The 23,269-nt window shown below is 41.0% G+C and overlaps 1 protein-coding gene across 1 annotated transcript in view; it reads left to right on the top strand.

The window, feature by feature from the left end:
• LOC117222361 (lachesin) overlaps positions 1-23,269 on the top strand; it is a 492,917-nt gene that overhangs the window by 159,190 nt on the left and 310,458 nt on the right. Inside the window, exon 2 of the mRNA XM_076523268.1 lies at positions 9,659-9,768. Within this exon, the coding sequence (XP_076379383.1) occupies positions 9,659-9,768 (110 nt within the window). The remainder of the gene's footprint in view (positions 1-9,658; positions 9,769-23,269) is intronic.

The following is a 23,269-nucleotide window of genomic DNA, read 5'->3' as shown; positions in this document are numbered from 1 at the left end:
TTAATATCTTCCGGGAAACAAGGGCGACCTTCATTTCTTTTTGATAGAATGCTGCATCGTTTTTTACATCATATGAACGCGTTGACTGTTACGCTGTTCATGCTGTTATGCCGTGAAGGAGGAAATAATCCTTCTTCTTGATAACTCGAAATTTATTCGAATAAGTTATATACGGATACAAACAATCGCGTCGCAAGGATTCCGTATCCGAACGGTGGAACTCTGAATTTGGCAATGAGCGCCAGGCTCGAAGATGCTTTATGCAATAGCGACCTCGTCGAGGAGTTATTAGACTATGCCATTAAACGTGTTACAGATCACGCGAGCCTGTAACGAATCGACCAAACATCGGTTACATCTCTCGGGCAAAAGGGCCGCGTTCGAAATCGCTAACGAGGCTGCCCTATCTAAAATGCATGCGCGCGTCACGCTCGATCCGATGCGAGGCGAGCCGATGGTGGCCTTTCCTGCGAGCAGGAAGGAGCAGGTGTTCGGCGCGCTAAGCTCTCACACGAATCTTTGATTCCTCGCGAAAGTTTCTAGTCTTTATGAGCTACGAAAATCGGTGTAGAACCGGGCCCGGTCACGGTAGATAGCTAGAGAAGGCAGAGTGCCGGGCTAGCGACTCGGTGGTAGTGAGTTCGAAAACTGCGGTCTCGCACGTGTAACCGTGTACCTGAGCGACTCTCTCTCTGCGCACGTGCGTTCCTATCCCTTTCTCGTTCTGTGTACGCGAGTGTACGTAGCTACGCAGTTACCTAGTCTTTTGGATAGCGGACTCCCGATGCCGTTTGCTCAAAGAGAATATCCTAGTAGCGTATACGTCCTGTACGCTCGGCGAGCAGGAGTCGCTTCGAGTCACCTTTAAAACTTACCTTTCCACGTTCTCCATTTTCTTTCCGTTCCATCTATTTGCCCGTGCGGATTCTCGCCGTATAAATCTAGCGGGACCCCGGAATGTGCGTGCTTTCTTCGCAAAACCGGCGCCGCACCATTGTGTATTTATTTTTACGACCGCCGACGCGGCGGGTCGCGATGCCGTGCCGCCGCAGCCGATTCTTGCACGTCCAACTGCACCGGCAACCCTGCGAAATAGTCAGTCCACACCGAACGATTTTGTCAAACCAGCGAGAACTGGCACAAAATGTAAACAGAGTACATACACGTGATCGATGCTGCGGTTACAGCCGAGTGGCCGTTAACCTTTTGGGTATGGCTGAATTCTGCGCGAGGCTATTTCTCTGGACGGCAGAGTCTGATGTGTACTGTAAAGAGTCTGATACTGTATATACAGGGGGGGTGTCCCAAAAATGTCTCGCATTCCGAAAGTGGCGGGTTACTCAGGCCATTTGAAGCAACTTTTTCCTTTACAAAAATTTTCTCCGAGGCACAGTTAACAAGTTATTAACGAAAAACAGTGACCAATGAGAGGTGAGATATGCTGGCGCAAGGCGGCCGAGCCAATGAGCGAAACTGAATTTCGACTGCTCGTTGGCTCGGTCGCCTCGCGCCAGCTAAGCTCGCGTGAGCCAACGACGCCAGCGGTCGAGCGGTCGAATCCCAGCTCAGCTGGCGCGAGGCGGCCGAGCCAACGGCGCCAGCGGTCGAGCGGCCGAATCCCAGTTCCGCCGATTAGCTCGGCCACCTAGCGCTAGGCGAGCTCGCCTCTCATTGGTCAGTGTTTTTCGTTAATAATTCGTAAACAAAGCCACGGGTTGCATTTTCGCTAAGGAAAAAGTTATTTCAAATGATCCCAGAAACTTCTAATTTCCGGTTTGCGAGACATTTTTGGGACACCCTGTAGACTGTTGTAAATCGATGTGAAGACAAAAGAAGTGTGAAACAATGCATATGAAGACGATTATTTGATTCAAACGATGAGCGAGTGAGCCACTAGAGCAAGCCACTATAGTGGCGCGTCGTCCAGAGGGATAACATCCGCGAAAGCCACTATAGTGGCGCGTTGTGCCTAAAAGGTTAAGACGTCGATGCTGCGGGACGAATTTTTGGGGACCCTTGCATGCACAGTAGCCTCGTGTAGATGGGCTCGAAAATTGTGATTCGGCTTTGGTCCGATCACGCGACGCTCGCGTGCGGGCTGTTTATGTTTTGTTCCAGTACTCGTTAAACGAAGTGTAGGCTCAGCGCGATTTCAGTGCTTTACGTGGTGGAGGGGGTAACGAAATACAGTGATTTCTCCCAGAAATGTTCGGAGGCCGGAATTGAAACCGGCAGATCTGAGAATAAGCCGCGATTCCTTGGGTCTTGCGGCTCGTTTTTACAGAAACTCGGGGCGGTCGGCCAAAAAGGCAGCTGTCAGCGTGCTGGTGTACGTTATATATGAATACATAGTAATGCTAGAATAAAAACGACGACTTAACTTTATTATTTCTAATATTTTGCAACGATTCGATGGCAATTCGGAGGCCTCACGCGTAATTCCACGGTTTTTCTTATCTGACACACATCCAAACAGATCACACGCTTGACCTTTAGTAACAATAAATTACACAGCCGTAGGACTAGCACAGGGAAATTCACAGCAACCCGAAATTTGACACTTCCGGGAGAAATTACCGAACATACCGCGCACACCGCAAACTGGCGCAGAGGTGGCCACGAGAAAACTTTGTCCAAGTCCATAGAGAGCGTTAAACTCTGCTCTTTTTCGGTACCGCGAACACGCCCTCAGATTTAGGATGCTACAGTCGTGAGGATGCATGATGTTAAAAAATATTCTATCGTAAAGTAAAGATTTCAAGCTTTAATTTTTAGAAAAAAAGGTCATAATTTTACAATAGCTTTCGACAGAGTTACAGCTGTTCAAAGATTGTCCATTTCTCGGCAAGAATTAATTTCTTTGTGTATTTTGTGTGACACGATCTAATCAGAGAAAACGGTCCCCGAGATTTCTTAACAGGCCTGCGAACGTTTATATGAAGTCCAGTAAAACGTCGGACGCAAACATGCAAACGAACCGTCCGTGTAGAAAACGCGGAGGGGATAGATTCACCAATCCTGCGGTTTCTAACGGCGTTCAAAGTGTGTCGTTCAAACGTTATTACGGATTACATGCGGCATATGCCTGTTCGTGGGGTGCGCAAAGCGTGGTTCAGAGTGCACGCTGTAGATAGACCGCGGAAATAGAAGGAAAACGAGGTGGCAAGAAAAGAGAAAGATCGTTACCTCTGAAGAGAGCCTCGGCTTTCGAAAAAAATTCCCTCCCGCGGAGGGAGCGTTGGTTTCGAGCCCGAATGCAATTTTACTAACGATCCACACTGTTACACTTGTGTCCGTGACGCGGGTGTCGTTCACCTGGTCGCTGGAGATCCTTGGGAACAGGAACGGCAGACGTCGAATGATTACACCTGTACTTACGGACCGTACATTTTTATGCAGTTAGGACGGTGTAGCACTTGGTAGAAGACACAGTACGATAAGAAATTCTATATGTACACATATTAACATTTAACCGACCGCACACGCTACAGAGACCTGTACAGTTTCCACCGCGCTCGGGAAAGCCAAACTGCGCTGTCCACCGCGCATTTTTCTGAGGTAGCGCGGACTGAAATACGCTATTTGAAATCAAAAACGTCCAAAAATTATTTATGCGATCAATTATATCTTACGGTAACAATTTCGTTCAACGATTTCACATACTGCTTATACAAAATTCGAATTTAAAAGTTTATAATAATTATTTTTTAATGGTTATTCAAAAAGTATAGTTAATAGAGTCAGAAAATTAAGGACAGTAAAGATGACGGATAAATAACGTAACTCAAATATGGAACAAAAAAGCAGTAATATATCGTGATGTTCAGGCATTGTGTTGATGCATGCAGTTCGACCATATGCTTCGGTTCAACTCTAATATCTTCTTCTGTCCAATCATCGACGCCATTGACAATAACATTTGATTCCGAGTCAGCGGCGGAATCATCTTCCGATTCACTCAAAAGGATTCGTCGATTAGTCTGATATATGAGAACGATGGTGCTATCACAATCACTTATCAGTAGATCAATGTCTTCAGAACAGTCTGATAGTGTGTCCATAAACAACTTATCGCTTGAATTGTCACTCTTGTTTCTGAACATTTTTAGGGATATTTTTTCTATACTTCGTTTCACACCACTTGTTGAGAGTCACAGCAAGGAGCTTAGCTTCTGCACTAATATTTGCAAGTTGAGCGGAGTCTTATATATTCGAAAAAGTCGTGAGAGTGGGGTGTAGGTAGCATTTCGATTTCTAATGGGTGTGGTGTTGGTGTGCTGGTGTGCATTTTATTATATGTTGTACTCTATAGAAATAAGAAGCTCTATAGAGAAAAAAGCGTTCCTCAGGTCAAAGTGATAGATGTACCCGATCGATCGGCTAAGTGTTCTAATAAAATAATTTTATGGCTGGTAGAGGCACCTTCGGAAATCCCGAACATAAAGAACCGTAATAATGGGCAATAAAAGACTTCAAAAATTAGTGCATGTTATTATAATTATGTTGTACTCTATAGAAATAAGAAGTTCTACAGAGAAAGAAGCGTTCCTAAGGTCAAAATGGTAGATCTACCCGATCGGTCGGCCACCGACTAGCTTGGAAATGGGTAGATCTACCCGATCGGTCGGCTAAGTGTTAATCTGTAAAGCGCTCGGTTAAAAATTCCTGCATTTTTTCGTAGGTTTCGTTTGCAATCATTTCCGTAGCGAATATGATTACGATGTTACATTGTCTTTTTGTAAATGTCCGGCATTTTCGATGCTATTGAAAATGGGTACTTTGTATGTTTTACGGCCTTGTCCGTTTTTCAGGTAAGACGGTCCTTGCGGTCCATCTGCAGAGCACGTGAGCGCTAAACGCGCCTCGACTCGAGTCGAGCAAATTTTGACTAGAAAGTCCGTTACACGCGGTGTGAGTGCGGATTGGTTATTTATGACCACTAAGGATTTTCCGACCCACAGTGTGCGTGTCTTCCGCGGTTTTTTAGTCACAGTCGTCTGTGAGCAGCTTACGAGTGCACTCGTTGTCTCTAAGCTCTTACGAGCAAGCCTGTATATTAGATCTTGTGTTTCCGTGTGTTCAATAAATATACTTTTACCTAAAACTCTGCCTTGAATTGTTTGCAAGTAAATAATCAACACTTTTAACTGTTTGCACTGTAACAACGAGTCAGACTCGTGATGAAGATTTTATACATAATCTATTAAATACAAACATTCCTCGTTTCTTCTGAATCGAAATAAAATTTGATTGTTCTGTTATCAAAATCTAGGAGCCAAAGTAAACGAAGGCATACGAGATACAAAAATTGTCTCGATCTGACAGGGTAATGATTCAGGACGAAAAACAGCTGATCAAGATAGCTGCAAAAGAAATTATAGTGCAAGCGGTTATTCGCTCGTCGTAATTTTACATCGTAATTTCACTATTTCTGTAAAAATGATTCTGAGAAGATTGAGGATTCATATAACGTTATGCTGCCTCTGTTAAATTTCTCGCTGAAATATAATCGATCGACTACGATTGAAATTAAAGGTAGACACGCACCAATGTCACGTCACGTGTGATCACGTGATACCACGTGACATTTGTTATTTCAAATCTGTTCGAAACAGATCAGCGTCGCGTCGCGCTGTTCATATATTGTCACGTGTGGTTCGTTCCTATGATTTCACGTGATTTCACGTGACGTGACATTAGTATGTTTCAGCCTTAATACGAACAGTGTTCCAAGAAACAACTTCGGGATCTACAAGATTGGACGGTTCATTCAAGGATTAACCGTACGGCGACGTGGTTCTTGAAAATATTCGCAAGAATTCTGTCTTTCGTCTATATGTTAGTGCGAACGAGAACGTTAAAAATCGTCTGAACGATAGTCGCGGCCTCGAACGAGCAAAACGATGGCGACTTTCGTCCCGTCGATGGAAATCCGATGAAATCAGGAACAGCGGAGTTTCTTTCTTTTTTCCGACCGGGCCGCGGTTCATGAAATAATGCTATTCACAGCGAAACCGCGATCGCGAATTTCAGGATGGATGGCTCGTCTCGGTCGAACGGGGCGGGTACCGCGAAATCCTCCTGTGGATTCGATCAGCTTCCCACAATGGGAACATTCTGTTACTTCTCAGGGCTGCGACGAGATGTACCGATGCGACGGCACACTTGAAAAATTGCATTTTGTATTCAATAAGTAGGCTGTCAGGCCGACCGGCGAGCACCTATAACTCAAAGCGTATCCACGCGCTCGTCCACGTAGACCAGACGCCGCGTCGCTCCGCTCCGTTCTGCTTTGCTCTGCTTTGCTCCGCTCCACTCCGCTTTGCTTTGCTTTGCTCCGCGCCGCGCCGCCACGCGTTTCTCGATCAATTTCTTTTCTTTGATGCAACTCTACCTGCGATCCGAGAAACACGACCTCCCGGATGCTCCGCGATGTCGTGATATCGAAGAGGAAGCAGCCCCGACGTTTCAGATCGCTGCGTTCTGATCGTTGAAGCTTCTGCTCCTTTGAGAACGGCGGTCCGCGACACACTTTGTTCCCACGAAAAACACTGCGTTTCGTTGTTCGATGGACAGGGAAATCCGACTTATCCTTCCGTTTTCCCCGATGTGTGGGAAACGAATTATTTCTACCGATTTTTCGCAGCTCCATAAAAATCTGTGATCCCCACTGAAGGATCCCTTAACCCCTTAATGCAGTTTTTTTTTAAAAAGGCCGGCCAAAAAAAATCAATTTTTTTAAATGTAAAAAAACACAATTTAGAACGTTGTCTTGGCAAGAAAATTACAAAAATACAAAAATAATCAAAATTTTTATTGCAATTTTGGAGTTTGATAACATTGCAGAAAATAGTCGAATATTGTAATATTACACGCACGCACGCACGCACGCACGCACGCACGCACACACACACACACACACACACACACACACACACATACACACACACACACACACACACATCGACTTTTTTTATCTTTCTTTTCGAATTCCCATTTCAGAATAAACATTATTATCAGTAAAAATATTTATTTATACTTTTAAAACATAAATAATAACAATACTAATATTTATAATATTTATATTATTATATTTATATATATTATTAAGGAAGAGATAAATCGTAAGTGATAAGTAGAAAAAGGATATATTTTATACTTGAATAAGTAAGTGTTATAGCTTACAATCCCATGTAAATGATAAATATCAATGAAACGATTGTTTTTTTTTGCTTTCACATTGTTATTTTCAATTCTCGATTGCATTCGAGTGTGAAAAATTATAGCAACGCAAAGTACAACGCCGCTCGAATTATCTCGAGTGTGCACAGTTTGGCCAGTTTAGCGCGCTCGAGTTAACTCGAGCGTGCACGTTAAGGGGTTAATCGATTCCTCGTTCCATAGGAATCAGAAAGAATTTTAGAAATCGTTAAGGATTTTCGGAACGAATATGAACTTTAGCAGCATTTGAAAGAGCAACTATCGCCAGTTTAATTCAATAATTTCTTTCGCGATTATTATTAGAAGTAATTTGTTTAAGATTTTTGTTGTTGCTGTCGATATACATGAACGAGGTATCATCTATTCGAGGATAAATGTGATCGTATTAATAAAATATCGTATTATTCATGAGATGCACTATGAGCTTGCATTCCTTTGCTGCATCGTGCAGGAACGTAACAGCGTATGTCCCGGCGGATCGTCGCGTCGTCTGTCGGGCATAATCGGAGATATTCGGAAATGAGTTATGCATACGTATGATCGCGACTTTATGTCGAAAGAAAGGAGACACAGTTGATTTTATGAGTTCAGTAGAGTTCGGTGAAGTTCCACGATTGTTTTTGCTTTTAATTCGAAATAATTTAAATGTAGTGTTACGAGCCGTGGACCAGGCAGGTTGGGTGGCCGGAAGTTGCATGCAATTGGAATTTTTGATAGAGGTGTGTAGACCAGCCAAAGTTTATTTCGACACGGGTGGCTACCTTTAGGTTAGGATACGGTGCGTAGACCAGTCGATGTTTATTTCGACACGGGCGACTACCTTTAAGATTAGGATAAGGTGCGTAGACCAGCCGATGTTTATTTCGACACGGGTGGCTACCTTTAAGATTAGGATAAGGTGCGTAGACCAGCCAAAGTTTATTTCGACACGGGTGGCTACCTTTAGGTTAGGATACGGTGCGTAGACCAACCGATGTTTATTTCGACACGGGTGGCTACCTTTAAGATTAGGATAAGGTGCGTAAACCAGTCAATGTTTATTTCGACACGGGTGGCTACCTTTAAGATTAGGATAAGGTGCGTAGACCAGCCAAAGTTTATTTCGACACGGGTGGCTACCTTTAGGTTAGGATACGGTGCGTAGACCAACCGATGTTTATTTCGACACGGGTGGCTACCTTTAAGATTAGGATAAGGTGCGTAAACCAGTCAATGTTTATTTCGACACGGGTGGCTACCTTTAAGATTAGGATAAGGTGCGTAGACCAGCCGATGTTTATTTCGACACGGGTGGCTACCTTCAAGGAAGTAAGGATGAAGTGCGTAGACCAGCCGATGTTTATTTCGACACGGGTGGCTACCTTTAAGATTAGGATAAGGTGCGTAGACCAGTCAATGTTTATTTCGACACGGGTGGCTACCTTTAAGATTAGGATAAGGTGCGTAGACCAGCCAAAGTTTATTTTGACACGGGTGGCTACCTTTAGGTTAGGATAAGGTGCGTAGACCAGTCAATGTTTATTTCGACACGGGTGGCTACCTTTAGGTTAGGATAAGGTGCGTAGACCAGCCAAAGTTTATTTCGACCCGGGTAGCTACCTTCAAGGTTAGGATAAGGTTTGGAGAAATTGGTATTAGGGTGCCTCGTAACTTTGTAAAGAAAAGAAATAAAGATATACCTCGAGCGGTAAAGATATATCTTGGTGGGTTATACCAACTACTGCTTCGAAATAGGAGATGGAAATAATGAAACTTGTAACCAAAGAAAACTGGTAAAAGCTAATTTATTACGCGTTTGGGTTTTATAAATGTATGTAAGCGTTCGCGGACTCTAACGCGCTCTCAGCTTTTCGCACTGAGTCGGCGGGGGCTTCTCTGACTTGATATCTAATTACCTATTAGATTGTTCGAAGGAGAATTGAAACTCGATCTCACTAGCGTTTCCACGTCGACGAATGACTCGAAACTAGCCCGATTCCCGGTCGCGTTTGGGCCCTTTATATAGTCAGATTTTCTCTGGAAAAATGGTAGTGGGGGTGTTCCTATGTGGTCCGATTCCAGAAACGTTCGTCGTCGTACCTCCTTGGAGGTACTCGACCCGCGATATACAAATGAACCCCCGGCTGGCTGGCGCCAGCCTGGCGTATGCCTTCAGGAAGGAATATAAAAAATTCGTGGGTAGATTCTCGGTACGTTACAGTAGAGAATAAATTCCATCGGAACGACACTACTTCTTTTTCATAAACGACCTAACATACACTTTACGACAACAGATTCTGTGCGCGATTAAGCTTGCAATTGGCTACTACTGAGTTGTTGCTAATTTCGGTTTCTCTACGAGCTACCTATGTATTTAGAAAAGCAAAATTAATTTCGCAACAGTCGAACGCAAAGAAACTGCAACTCGGATTAACGCTTGTTTCATCGTATGTTTCAGTGACTACCGTCAGCGAGCCCGAGTTCACCGAAGAAATAGGAAATATTACAGTGCCGGCAGGCCGCACTGTTAAGTTAGCCTGCAGCGTGAAGAATTTGGGCCAGTACAAGGTGAGCGGAATGCATATACTTTCGACCGAACTTTTCCAAATCATTTTCTTTAAGTCCACGGATCCGTTTGGGAAACTTCGGCCAACATCGAATCACCTTAATTACGCGAATGTTTGTCCTTTCAACCGCAAAGTTGCCTGATACTTCGCCGATGTATACGGCGCGGCGCCGGAGTTCCCCCGATACGATTCCCAAATTTTTTTGGGTTCGCGCTGTCGTACGTTGCACGTATATTTTCCCTGACCGACCGCGGATCAAGCGAACTCGTTACTTTAGCGGAGGAAAAGTCGACTCTCGACCGCGAGTTTTCGGCAAATATAAGATCAACGGAAGTAGCAAAGCGATACGGAGGATAGCGACCCGATATCCCTGCGGCTCACGACACGACGGTGAAACCGTGTTCTTCAGTTTGCGGCGAAAGATCGAAGTTTCGAGCCGCGGAACGTGTCAGAGCCGGCGCGGCGCGACGCACCGAGATGTATGCTAACAAGTAAGTGGCAGGAGGTGTCCCGGAAGTTCTCCTCTGATTTCGCCTCTGATTATGCGGCGTCGTTAGATCGCGAGAGATCGAGCTGAGATCGTGCGCCGCTTTGATGAACGTTGCTCTCCTGTCTGCGAACTGGTTCCCACGAAAACGCTCCGCCGCTGTTACCCTAATATTCGAAAAATCATCCACGAATACCGTACATTTTCGTTGGAAGCGAACGCGTCCCAAGCGCTCCGTTATATACCCGCGAAACAAGGACAGACCACGAATCTGTGATACGGATATTGTGCAAATACGATAATAATGAGAGCACGAGATTTAAATTGAGAGCGAATAACTTTCATCGAACGAAATTTGGTATATTGGGTCGCGTCGGGCGATATTAATTTAACGAATATGTGTGTGTTCGACAACCGTGCAATAATTATCTCAATTTTTGTCAATTAATTCTTTCTACAATGGAAATATTTAATTTGTACGCTTTCTAAATACGTCATAAAATATGAATATGAATATGTAAAATATGAATAATGAACAAGCGAAAAGCGATTTTTTATTATCATCTCAAGCGAGATAATAAAGAAAAAGTAGGTATTACTGCGGACGCCCCAAATGCTGCGGTATTTTATAAAAATAATAATAAAATCTAACATTTTATAATGTGTAATCTTCTAAAAATGAATCTTATAATTTTTTATACGTTTAATATCGATAATTTATTACGTACAAGTAACAACAAACGCAGTTTTAATTGATTTATTGACTTTTGATATTCGGAAGCTTATGAAAATATTGAGCCTTATGAAATACTCGTAATGGCAGCTGTAAAGCTGATTCGATAGGCATTTATATTTTGGTAATTAATAATAAACCGTTCATTTTACCGTTATTACTTAGTTAAAGTAATCATTACATTGATAAAATGTCGATATACACTGCCACTATCATCTATTCTTAAATATCATTTACTAACATAGTATTTGGCGCATGGTTTTTTACGGTGCGCGTACATTACTACGGTGCTTTGCTGAACTGCGTACCATAACCTATGCAGTGCAGTTCTCGATAGAGCCGGTGCGAATACGTTCGATCGCAGAGTACCAATACCTAATTTCTGAAGTGCTATAGTAAGAATATCTTGATATTTATAATATATAATAATATCATATCTATATATATATAATATATAATAATATATAATATATATAATATCCTAGAAATTGTAGCAGTGGGTTTGTACATTTAAAAGAAAATGAGTTATGACACGGTGTAATCGGAACGTCCGCAATGATTGGCTCTCGGTAATAGATACATAACCGCAGTAATATATGCGCACGTATGGTTTCTTAACATTAAGCTTATTAATGAAATTTCTGCTTTCAGACATCCAATATTTTGCGAAAAGTAAATGTTCAAGTTAAAGAATAATAGGCGTAGCCCAAGTTGTCGATATATTGGCGTAAAAGGTCTTATTTTCTTTGTCGAAGTTCGTCTCCGTTAAGAAACCGCAGTAATACCTACACTTACTCTATAACCTCGAAGTAAAAAGTTCCCGTTGAGAAAAGGTTAATGTACCGGTTGGCAGATTAAAATCGGAGTGTAGAAACTTACGGGCAGAATGGCGCGTCTAGATGATTTTTTCGAGTGGCCACGACGAAGTCGTACTGCAATCGTATCGCAACCAGGCAGCGGCAAAGGCATCGGAGACGGCGGTTTCCGGAGCTTTTAGGTTCCAGTGCCGGAAGCCGGGAATTTGTTTGAATATAAATACATAATACATAATGGCGAGAGAGTTACGTCCAGTCTGGTATATCGCGGAGCAACAAGCTCGTTACTCCCGCGAGCCTGGGCCGTGTAACATAATTAAATGACGGGAAGTAAAATAAACCGAGGGGCGAAGTACTATCCTGGCGGACGAGTGGCGGCGGGGTGAGCGGGGGCCGCTCGAGCGCCGTTAAAGAACTCGAGAGACCGAGGCAGAGGGAAGTCGTTAGACTGTTAGAGAGACCGGTGCCGCGAAACGAACGAAGAAACATACTCGAAGGACTGCAGTGGCCAGAGAACAAGGCAGCGAGAGAGGAAAGTTCGTCGGCCACCTGAAATTTTACATCCGCAGCAGGGAGGAAGATTGAATTGGCATCTCCTTGGACCCTCGCCAACTCGTACGTCGCGCGGGCTCGTCGTGTCGTCGTTTTCTTGCCGTTTCCCGAATCTTAAATCGAGGAGAATCCGGTCGCCTCCTCTCTAAGACGGGATCCTACGATGCGGTCGTATTCGTTCATCCACCACCTACTCTGCTCTCGCGATCAAGTCCTGCAAACTTTCCGACGATAATTGTCAAGGAATTCTTGATCTTGACACGCCGCTGCCTCGGAACAACGATACTTTGCCGGGCGAAAGTCCGTTTATACTCGTCGACAATTTCTTTTCGACATTACATTTCTGATTATCGGACTGCGGATCTTTGTGGAAATTCTTATTTTTACACGTCATTTTACGAAATTCAGTGTTCGAGGAAAATTTTCCACGTCGGCTAAAACATTACCCAGTGCAGAATGGATAGGAAAAATCCTACGACTATGTGTGATCGTTACAAAATCGAGTGGGGACAATTTAAAATGGTGAAAATATGTATTAGCATCTAAAAAAATCGAGGTGACCAGCTTTCTTACGAAGGAAAGCTTGTTTCTGCAAGTTTCTATATACTGTTTTTAATCTATTAAAACGTTTAAAAGAAAAGCCAACTTGCTTTACAGTTTCTATATCTTTCAATAATTGAATAATAATTGAACAATCACATATTGATGCAGACAATTTTTATTTCGCATAAAACTCCGCAGTCTATCGATTATACACATACATACATACATACATATATATCGAGGAATTAGCTATTACTGCTATGTATGTATTGCTTTAAATTGAGATAAAAAGGAGCATAACAATCGACTCATCTTACGTACGCAACAATTCTTATTTTTGACAAACTCTCGGATAAGTCTTTCAACAATCACATTTACGATTCACGTCGAATGTTATCGGTAATGTCTCTGTCGCGAGGAAGATCAATTGGCGGAGCGCGAGCATGGGAGGGGGGTGGGGGAACGAGGAAGGTGAGCATGGGAGAGGGAATAATAATTCAAGAATTAATAAAGCGTCGGCTGGCGAGGAGGAGCAAAAAGGAGGGCGATTGAAACGGCGAGGAGGGTGGTATCTTTGTCTCGATTACAAAACGCCGGGCGTTCTCGTGCGGGGGTGTCGCTTGTCGAAAATCCGCGGCCGATGTAATTCCGAGCCCGCGTAACGACGAATAAACCAGGCACGATATTCCGACAATATCGGGGCCGCGTTGCTGCGCGGCGCGTTGTTGCGAGACGCTGCGAGGCGCTGCACAGTGATCTGGCAAAACAGCGATCCGTGGCTAAAATTATTTTAGCGTTGTTTCAAGCTTTGAGGCTCTAACATAGTAGGTCGTTGAATTCGTCACGACACCAGCTAGAATAATATACAGTCAAAAATATGTATTAGCATCTAAAAAAATCGAGGTGACCAGCTTTCTTACGAAGGAAAGCTTGTTTCTGCAAGTTTCTATATTCGAATTTGTAGAATGGCGGATACTGACCAACTTTTGTTGGAGACATTTTTTTGCAAGATCATCGGAAATCTTTGAAAAATCATGCTACGTTTTGGAATTGGATACGAGCGTTGAATGACGAGCTTGGGTATCGCACGACACAACCTCGACATAACTCGGAAATACATCTCGAGCTTTATTTTTCAAATACCATAGAGTCGAGGGGCGCGGGTGGATGGATTTGAACTTGATATGTCCTTTAAAGGACATATTCTTATATGTTCTATAAAGGACATATAATTGATAACGATCGAATCAGTTTTCGTATAAAACAAGTCTCATTTGAACAACTTTTAACAGTTTCCCTGTGAGCCTTTCTAAAGCCTAAATTGTTACATATATTGCAATGTTTGCACGTACAATAAAAATTGGATACACGACAGATAAATAACTAAAATTTACCAGCTTACCAACATAATAACTAGACAGCGGATTGTATGCATTTACGGCGAAAATGAGTAAATCGAATTTAATATATTATATCATTATATTATTTTCGAGTTATATAGATACAATTTTTATTTTGCATAAAATAATGATGTAAAATAATATAATAAAAATAATAATAATAATAATAGTTCGCAGTCTAATAATAATATAACACAAACATATATATTGATGCTCTACAACAATGAATTTAAAAGATTATAGTTCGTTTAAATTTTCGTCGCCTGGTCGTCGTAACGTTATATCTAAATGAACTAATACTTTAGATTTTAAAGCTTTCGGGGGTTTCAAGCCCATTAGAAAAAACAATCGTTGATTATATGGAAGTTGCAAAATTGACTTTTGGCCATGGACCGCTGCTTCGGCAGACCACTGTGCGCTGCGAGGCGCGATGTTAACGACGCCGAGGTGAACAGCCCAGCAATTACTTCCCTTTTGGTATTCGCGCGTCCCGGATGCGGTGAGTGGCGAACCGGATGACCATAGGGTAATAACGTTGATCTCGGCTTGCGAGGGTGCGAGATAGGTGGTTCAAGTGCGTGTTTAGCGGTCCCGATCCTACCCCCGAAACGGCCCTTCCGCCGAACGCTAAGGGCTACTAGGGGCTGTCCTACGACTTCTAAGAAGGGTTGGCCCACTTCGGCCAGGACCGAGGTACACGGAATCACTTGGTGCCCGGATCGCTGACAAACCGGCGACTTTACGGCGTCGTTACCGCTCCCGCGGGCGTCTATGAAATCTGCCGGCGTTTACTTAAACGACCAAATCTTTATCTCTCGCCCTTCCACCGTCGGAATCCCCTGCTGAACAGAACCCGAAGGGTTTCGAGCGATCGTTTATGACTTCGAGACAAAATCTAGTACTCCTTATGTCATCTTTGTGTCTTTTCCGTTGGGCAAACAGATCGATGTAATATATTCCTGAGCCTCTTGTACGTTCTCTCCATTTTCTTAGTCTAATTCCTCCCTTAACGATAATTCTTGTCAAATTGACGCAACGAACGAGCCAGACGAAGCGACGTCGGAGTACAATTAATTATGTTCTTGGGAAATGTTAGGTTTCATGTTTTATTTATTCATTCATTTATACGGTTAAAAAGGAGCCCTTGTTAAAGAAGAAGAAATAAAAAGAAAAAGTCGAATATATATATATATATATATATATATATATATATATACATATATACATACAGTATAAATATACATATACAGGATGAGTCACAAATTAGTCCTCACGATTTTTCAGCTCCTTCTGATGGTCTGTTAATCAGTATTTAACCGACCAGAAACTGCGATTGTTTGAATTTAAAAACAAATTAATTTTCGATGAAAAAAACAAGGTCACCATTATATTTCTAAATGAAACTAGGTAATTTTAACATCGGAGTATCATAGGCGACGTCGAGACGAATTCAACGACCTGCTAATTGATAACCTTCAAATGACATTGAAGAAAAAAATGCCATGAATCGATTGCCAGAATATTTGAAATAATTCGGAGAAACATAATAATAAATATTAATAAACATTAATAACAAACCTTACAAATGCTTATTTATTCATTAACACATAAAACAAAAGAAAAATTTATATAGAACCAAATATTGTGGCAATCGACGCGCCAGTTGATTCCTATTTAATAGTATTACTTTTTAAACGTAATTTTTCTCAAAAAACGGAGCCATAAATAAAAAACTGTTATTCCTCTTTCTCGATTTATTTTTGCATGTAGAATCATCCCCTTGCCGGATGTACCACGATTTTCCGAACACCCTGTATATCTCATAAAAGTATTTAAACAAAATCTGAAGAAAATCAAACATATACGGTACAATCACAGTAATCTGCTCGCTTTTCGAAGAAATTGCGACAGCTACCTGGTTAAACAATGAATATGTCCGACGATATAGTTCTGAAAACGAGGCGTGTGGACGATTTATTCGATCGAACGCATTCTTGCCAGAGATCCCGCTTTGCGATGGAAATGCGTCGTCGCTGCGCTGGAATCTCGTTTACAGCGTTCATTTATTTTCAATCGGCCTTCTCGGCTCGTTTCTTTTTGCTAATTTCGTCGACTGTTTCGCGGAAAAATGTCCGCGAAATTGGATTATTTTTTCGACTTCACGGATCGTTGAAATTTTATTTAAAGTTGAAACGGAGGCGGCACGAGTTCCGCGTATTTTCTTGATTTGCGAAATGTTTCATTGTGTCACGAAGACGGAACCAAAGTTCGGTGCTGCTTAATTATCCACTTAATTACAAGAGGGCGGTACGCTTCTGCACTGGAATAAACTTTCTCTTCGCGTTCTCCGTCGAGAAGACCGAGTTCCTTAAAAACTACGCTGTCCTTGCATAACAATGGAATCATCGAATTAACAAGGGAAGATGCCCGACCGGAGAATCAATTCTCGCAAATTCTTGCAAATTCTGGGAGGATCTATAATTTGATAAATTCAACACAAAGGTGGAACTTTTTTGTTGCGACTTTTATTCTCTTCGTTTCAATTTTGGAATCACAAAATAAAATCGAGAAACAGCCGAATCTTCGAACAGTTAACTCCGACCCCTCGGAGTGAATTTTGACAGGGTAAGAAATTCTGCAATGTGCACACCCACATATATATGTGTTCGAGACATTTCTTAAGTTTCATCATTTTCTGAATTTCTGGATTCGGGGTCTCTGGGGGAAGAAACGGAGCATTCGTGACCGGACTTGGATAAAATTTCACTTGACCAGCAGACGGAAAATAAAAATAAGAAATGAAATTTTATTCACCAGCGATGGTTAAATACATAAATTGAATCACTGTTCGTTGGAACGAATGCTGGTGTATGTATATTGTTTATTAATTAATTTACTACATACTATCGGTAGACAGCGGATTTTTATGCAAAATAGAGATTGTCGGCACTTATTGCAAGCTCCGGAAGCTACATACACATTTATTTCTATTCGTAAATATTTAAACGAGTTGAAATTAATACGACAGCATCTTGAAATTCTTGAAATGTATTTAACCCCTTAACGTGCACGCTCGAGTTAACTCGAGCGCGCTAAACTGGCCAAACAATCGAGAATTGAAAATAACAATGTGAAAGCAAAAAAAAACAATCGTTTTATTGATATTTATCATTTACATGGGATTGTAAGCTATAACACTTACTTATTTAAGTATAAAATATATCCTTTTTCTACTTATCACTTACGACTTATCTCTTCCTTGTGATCCGCTTTCCGACAGCGTATTCATATTCAGATCCTGATTCGCTCATTTTTCAATATATATTTTACTAAAATATAATGTAAAATAAAATATAATAATAATAATAATAACAATAATAACAATAATAACAATAATAATAATAATAATAGTAATATTCTGAAAATTAGAAATCATACCAATTGTATAAATATCTATTATTTTTGTATTTTTGTAATTTTCTTGCCAAGACAACGTTCTAAATTGTGTTTTTTCACATTAAAAAAAATTGATTTTTTTTGGCCGGCCTTTTTAAAAAAAACTGTGGATTAAGGGGTTAATATTTAGCATTTGGTCTACTCGTTTTTGCTATAAATGCGTTAAATCCGCAGTCTTAACTATCAGTATAGTAGCGAGACTGATCACGATCATTCGTGGCTAAACGAATACGTATAAAAATATTTTAATAATGTCGAACCGAAAATAATCAACAATTACTTGTATTAAGATCCGATTGAATAATATATAAATCATTTCAACAAATAAGAATGATGGATAATTACTCTCCGAACAAAATATATATATATATATATTTCAACAATTATTTCAGATTAACACTTATTCGAGACTTTTTCGTAAAAATCCTAACTCTGTTCGAGACGCGTTCGTGAACTTCGGGAATACCAGCTGCTCGGAAAATGTCGGAATAAAAACAGCCGTAGAACCGCAATCTCGATTATTCAGGTCCAGGGCTGCGAGGAATTTAGCTTGTGCCGCATAATTCAATTCTTTTCGCACTTCGGACCGTTTGACGCGACGCGAGTTTCGCCAATAACGCTCAAACGTCGCCGGATGAATTCGCGACAGTACGCTAATACCTCGACGAGCAGTTCCGCGAATCTACCCGATTATTTGTCCCGCTCCCTCGGCCACCCCTCGGCCACCCCACGGCCAGCACTGCTGTCCGCCGCGCAGAGACGGGAAATTGTCGGCGGAAAGGCGTCTACGAGGCGAGATACATCGAGCAAGAAAAATACCATTGCAGTGAAATATTAAAATTCTTTGTGATCCTTGCCCGAGTCCAAAACAATACGCCGAGAAACGTCGTCGTCGATCGGCGAAGGAATTCTCTCCTCGTTCGATCGACATCGCGAAATGTCCCGCGAGAAATAATTCTCGGATTCCTCGCTGCTTCTCTTTCCTCAGTGTACGTATATTTAAATCGTCGCCTAATTAGTCAATATTTTCGGCAACTCAATGAAATGAGAACAATATATTATATATATTATATATATTATAAGAACAACAGAACGAGTAACAAGTAGACCGCGGATTTTATCCATTTATGACAAAAATTGGTTGGTGTAATTTGAAACAGTAATAAGACTAGAAGAATTCAAGAGAGAGAGTGTCAAGGTATTAAATTGATCTTATTGAAATTACTTAAGAGCGAAGAAAATTTCTTCATGGTTTCTGCTTTCTTTTTTTATCGATTGAAACAACTCTTATTTTGCATAAAGTTCCGTTGTCTGCTAATAAATCTACATGAAATATCTTCGAAAGTATTTTTTGGATAAATTGATGAATAAAACTGAGAATCTTTGTAATCATCAATTGCATATTTATGAAAATGGTCCGCCATCCGAGGGTTAAGTACATCCTCTCATAAAATCTGATAAAAATGTCGTCAAAGAGAACCTATAAATTCACTGAATATCATGCTACGTGTTCCAATACTCAATAATTATATTCAAAACATTAATTCGATGTTTTTTACGTAAAATACAAAATCGTGACAATACAAAATCGAGCTGCTCTAATTCAATACTGAGATATGTTTAAATAATGAAATTTACAGAAAAAACCATTTAAAGTTTTATTTTTCCAATAATAATCTGGTTTTCGAAAATAATGAAATATTCATTTGAAAATGATGAAATATACATTTGTATCAAATATTATCCACACGTTGTGGATAATGAAATAGTAGAGTATTTCCAAATCACGTTTTTCTTTCAAATGTCTCAGACTCTTTCTTCAAACCGCATCGGACTGTTTAAGTTGAAATATGCAAGACGTGAACACAGACAGGGTAATTCTGTGTTGAATAATGTTTTTATACATATCAGGTGGTGAAGATGGTTCTAAATATACGCATACGCACGTTGAATATAGAAGTAACATTAACAATAACAATGATGAATGATAATCGTGGATGAGATCGGTTTAACAATGATAGGTGACGATTGCAACAATAACAACAACATATTATAATATAATATAACAATAACAACAACGGCAATAATAATAATAACAATGCAAATAATAATAATAAGAATGAGCCTAATTATTCCAGTAATAACTCTAGTAAACTAATTAATTAATGATTAATCATTAATTAATACAAATAAATAATTACTCTAGCAAAACAGTACTAGATAAGATTAATAGAATGTAACAAAACGAATAAGTGTTTCTCAAGGTCAGATCTGGTTGAATTTTTCAAAATCACTTTGCCAAAGTTTTTCGAATCTGAATCTATAAATTACGTACAAAATAAATTATACAATTATTTATGCGTTAGATCGTTACGTTTTGCCCGTTTTCTCCGACGGTTCCGCGATGTTCCCAGGCCCGAGTTGATCCGCGGAATCGGCGCCGGCTTCCGTTGTATTAAATTCCATTCAAATTACTCGCCAATTAATTAGCCCGAACGATTTTTCAATTGATTCCGCGGAGTCTATCTGGGAGCGGCGGCGTTTCAGCCAACTTCCAAGAGGTTCGTTATCCCCGATTCGCTTTCGCCTTAACACGGGAATGGGTAATGAACTGGAGGGTTGGTAGTTGGTTGTCGGTTGTCGGTTGTGTTATTAAGATGTTGCCCTGCGTGAAAGTCGGACAAACTGCCTGTCGGCTAGCGATGGCAACGAACCACGTCTCTCGTACAAGAACATTGTTTCACATCGTTTCCCCAGAAATCATTCTACGCGACAGATTATTGCAAACATGCGGAACATCTTCTTCTCCATTCTAGGAACTAAAGTTGCGATGTTAGGACTGTCTCTCTAAAATTCAAGACAATCTAAATCGTGCGCCACGATAATACGTTTCGCTAAAATTTTGTTTGCAGTGTACAGTGTACAGAAAATGGCTGTCACAGAGTGAAAAATAAAACAGAAAGATCATTAAAATGAAACGCAAATGTGCGAGATGGGTGTTCTTTTAATAAAGCATTTCCTTAGCTCCATTGCTGAATTATATTTTCAATGTTTCGTAGAAAAATAAATCTGGTGCTAACACTTTCACAACCGTGCCCAAAGATATCAACAATTTCATAAAATTAGAGTATTTCATTCGATTAAACTAAAATTCCGAAGCAAACTTATATAGCGTCGATTGCTTCTTCAACATTCGTACCTCTTGCAGATCTTGATAAAATTACGAAATTGTTTATTAGCGTAAGAATTAACTTTTCGAAATCAAATTTTAAACATTTCTGTCATCCACGTGTGGCTGACGCGACGGTCGAAGTGCCGACAGAGTTTAATTAATAAACAGTACGGACGTGACGGATTCGGATAACCGAATCGAGTAGAAATCGGTTTCCGTCGAGTCGACTCGTATCCGTGGCTCTGCCGATCGTTCGTCGGTGCTCGCCGGCTGTTTATACCTGTCGCCAGGATACAGGATGGTCCAGGAGCGAGGGTATAATATATAGTCGATGAATACTCCGGAGCACCGGCAGCAAAACCACAAACACGCGGCTTGGCGCGACCAAACGCCAAACCAAAGCTAACAGTATGGTTGTAGGGGTAGTAGAGCTTGTGTAGCTCGGATCGACGGATCCAGAGGTAGAAGGAGAGAGATCAGGAGAGTTTGGCAGAGAGAAAGAGAGAGAGAGAGAGAGAGAGAGAGAGAGAGAGAGAGAGGATGCGCGTGTGGCGAAGGAAACGTGGCATGCTGCAATCGTGGTAGCAGACACTTTCTAATTGGATGTGCCGAATCATTCAAGGACGAACATTTTCGACGTCCTCCGCAGACGTATCTTTCATTAGTTAGACGCTTCCCGAATAGTTTTGTAGTCCGGATCCGGGCCACGATTTTTTCAAACAAACAAACTGAAATAATTTAACTCGCGCTCCTTGAATTTTTATCCTGACCGCGGATTTTTATGCGAAAAATTGTCTGCATTAATCGCGACCTACATAACAACTACGTGGATGTGTATTTCGTTTTTTCTTTTTTTTTTCGGTGCTTTTAAAAGTTGAATCTACTGTGCCAATCAAAACCAGGGGCTCCATATTTATCGCTTGAATTTTGTTAATAATCTATATTATTTTAACGGAACTGTAAACAGATTTCTCTCTCTCTCTCTCCTTCGTTAACGCAAGTGCAATGATTCGTGCAATGTGTTCAACCTTAATCTGTTATGACAGTCAAAATGACGAATTCGATATTTTTTGCGATCATGATTTTATATTTTTCTTATAAGATTATTTACCTAGAGCTGATCACACAGTAATTGAAGCGCAATAATTAGATCAGTGTACAGAAATTGACACGGAGTAACTAGAAAAGACTGAACAATAGACAGTAATTGACAGTAACTCGCTAAAAAACTGTTATGTTAGATTTTGTTAAATATTTCGTATCGTTTATATGTTTCACTTATGAAAAAAATTTGTACTTATATAAAAGATATCAACATATAATTACAATGTTTCAGGAAATGCGATATAGATGAAAAAGAAACTATTTAATTTGTCGAAAATATCGGATGTCTTTTTAACACTAGAACTACCGAGCTTTTCACGAAATTAACGTATATTATTTTATAAGAATGATAAGATTGGGTTATGTCAAGGTTGTACGATAGCATGTGCTTGGATAAAGAAGTTTATTTAAAAATTTCTCCTAGAAACAATTTTACGATACCAGGAACTGCGAAAGAAGAAATCAGAAATCCGTCATCCGTTAATGGGCACGGTAATTGATACACTTGCCTTATCCGATCGACGCGTCAGGGCACTGAAAGTGCTGCTAATTGTTTGCGATTTGAATTTTTTAAGGTGGGTTTAAAAATACGCGAAACGTAACCGATCGATTCGCTGGCGAACATCGCTGAAAATCGCGGAGGCGAAAATCGGAAAATTCGCAGACTTCCCGAAGCGTTGGCTCTGTTTTCCTGGGAAGAATTTGCAGGGCATTAAAAGGATCCGGCGCGGTGCGGCTCGGCGTATTTCGCCGAACAAGGAATTCCATTACCATCATGGGGATACGAATTGAACGAGGAAAAACCGTTTTCCTTTCGCGCCCTTTTCATATCGCCGCGGCTGCCGTTGAGTACAATTTATTCGGCCCGTACTTTCGGCAGGATATACAAAATCGAAAATTCATTTTTATTTAATCGCTTTGCAGACCGCCGCCGCTCCAGTCGAACGCTTATCGCTTGACGCTTTCACCGGGAAAACGAGTTCCGAACGTGTTTTCACCCCTTGCACAATATATCGGCAGGCAATCAGTTTTCAGGAGGAGAGCGCGATTTAATCTATGCCGGTGGAAAATCGCGAAATAATCATACGGCCAAGAACAACTGATTAACGAAGTAACCAACCGGTTCTTCGATCCAATTGCGGGCATCGCTCCGCGAAATTTATCGGCGACGTTAATTAAAATTTCAATTCGTACGCTCGATGCGGAATTAATGTTCATTCGGAAAACGAGACATCCTTGA

This window comes from Megalopta genalis, chromosome 6, assembly GCF_051020955.1.
Source record: "Megalopta genalis isolate 19385.01 chromosome 6, iyMegGena1_principal, whole genome shotgun sequence".
Classification (NCBI taxonomy): Eukaryota; Metazoa; Arthropoda; class Insecta; order Hymenoptera; family Halictidae; genus Megalopta; species Megalopta genalis.
The sequence above is the reverse complement of the archived record's forward strand: the minus strand, read 5'-3'. Positions and strand labels throughout refer to the sequence as shown.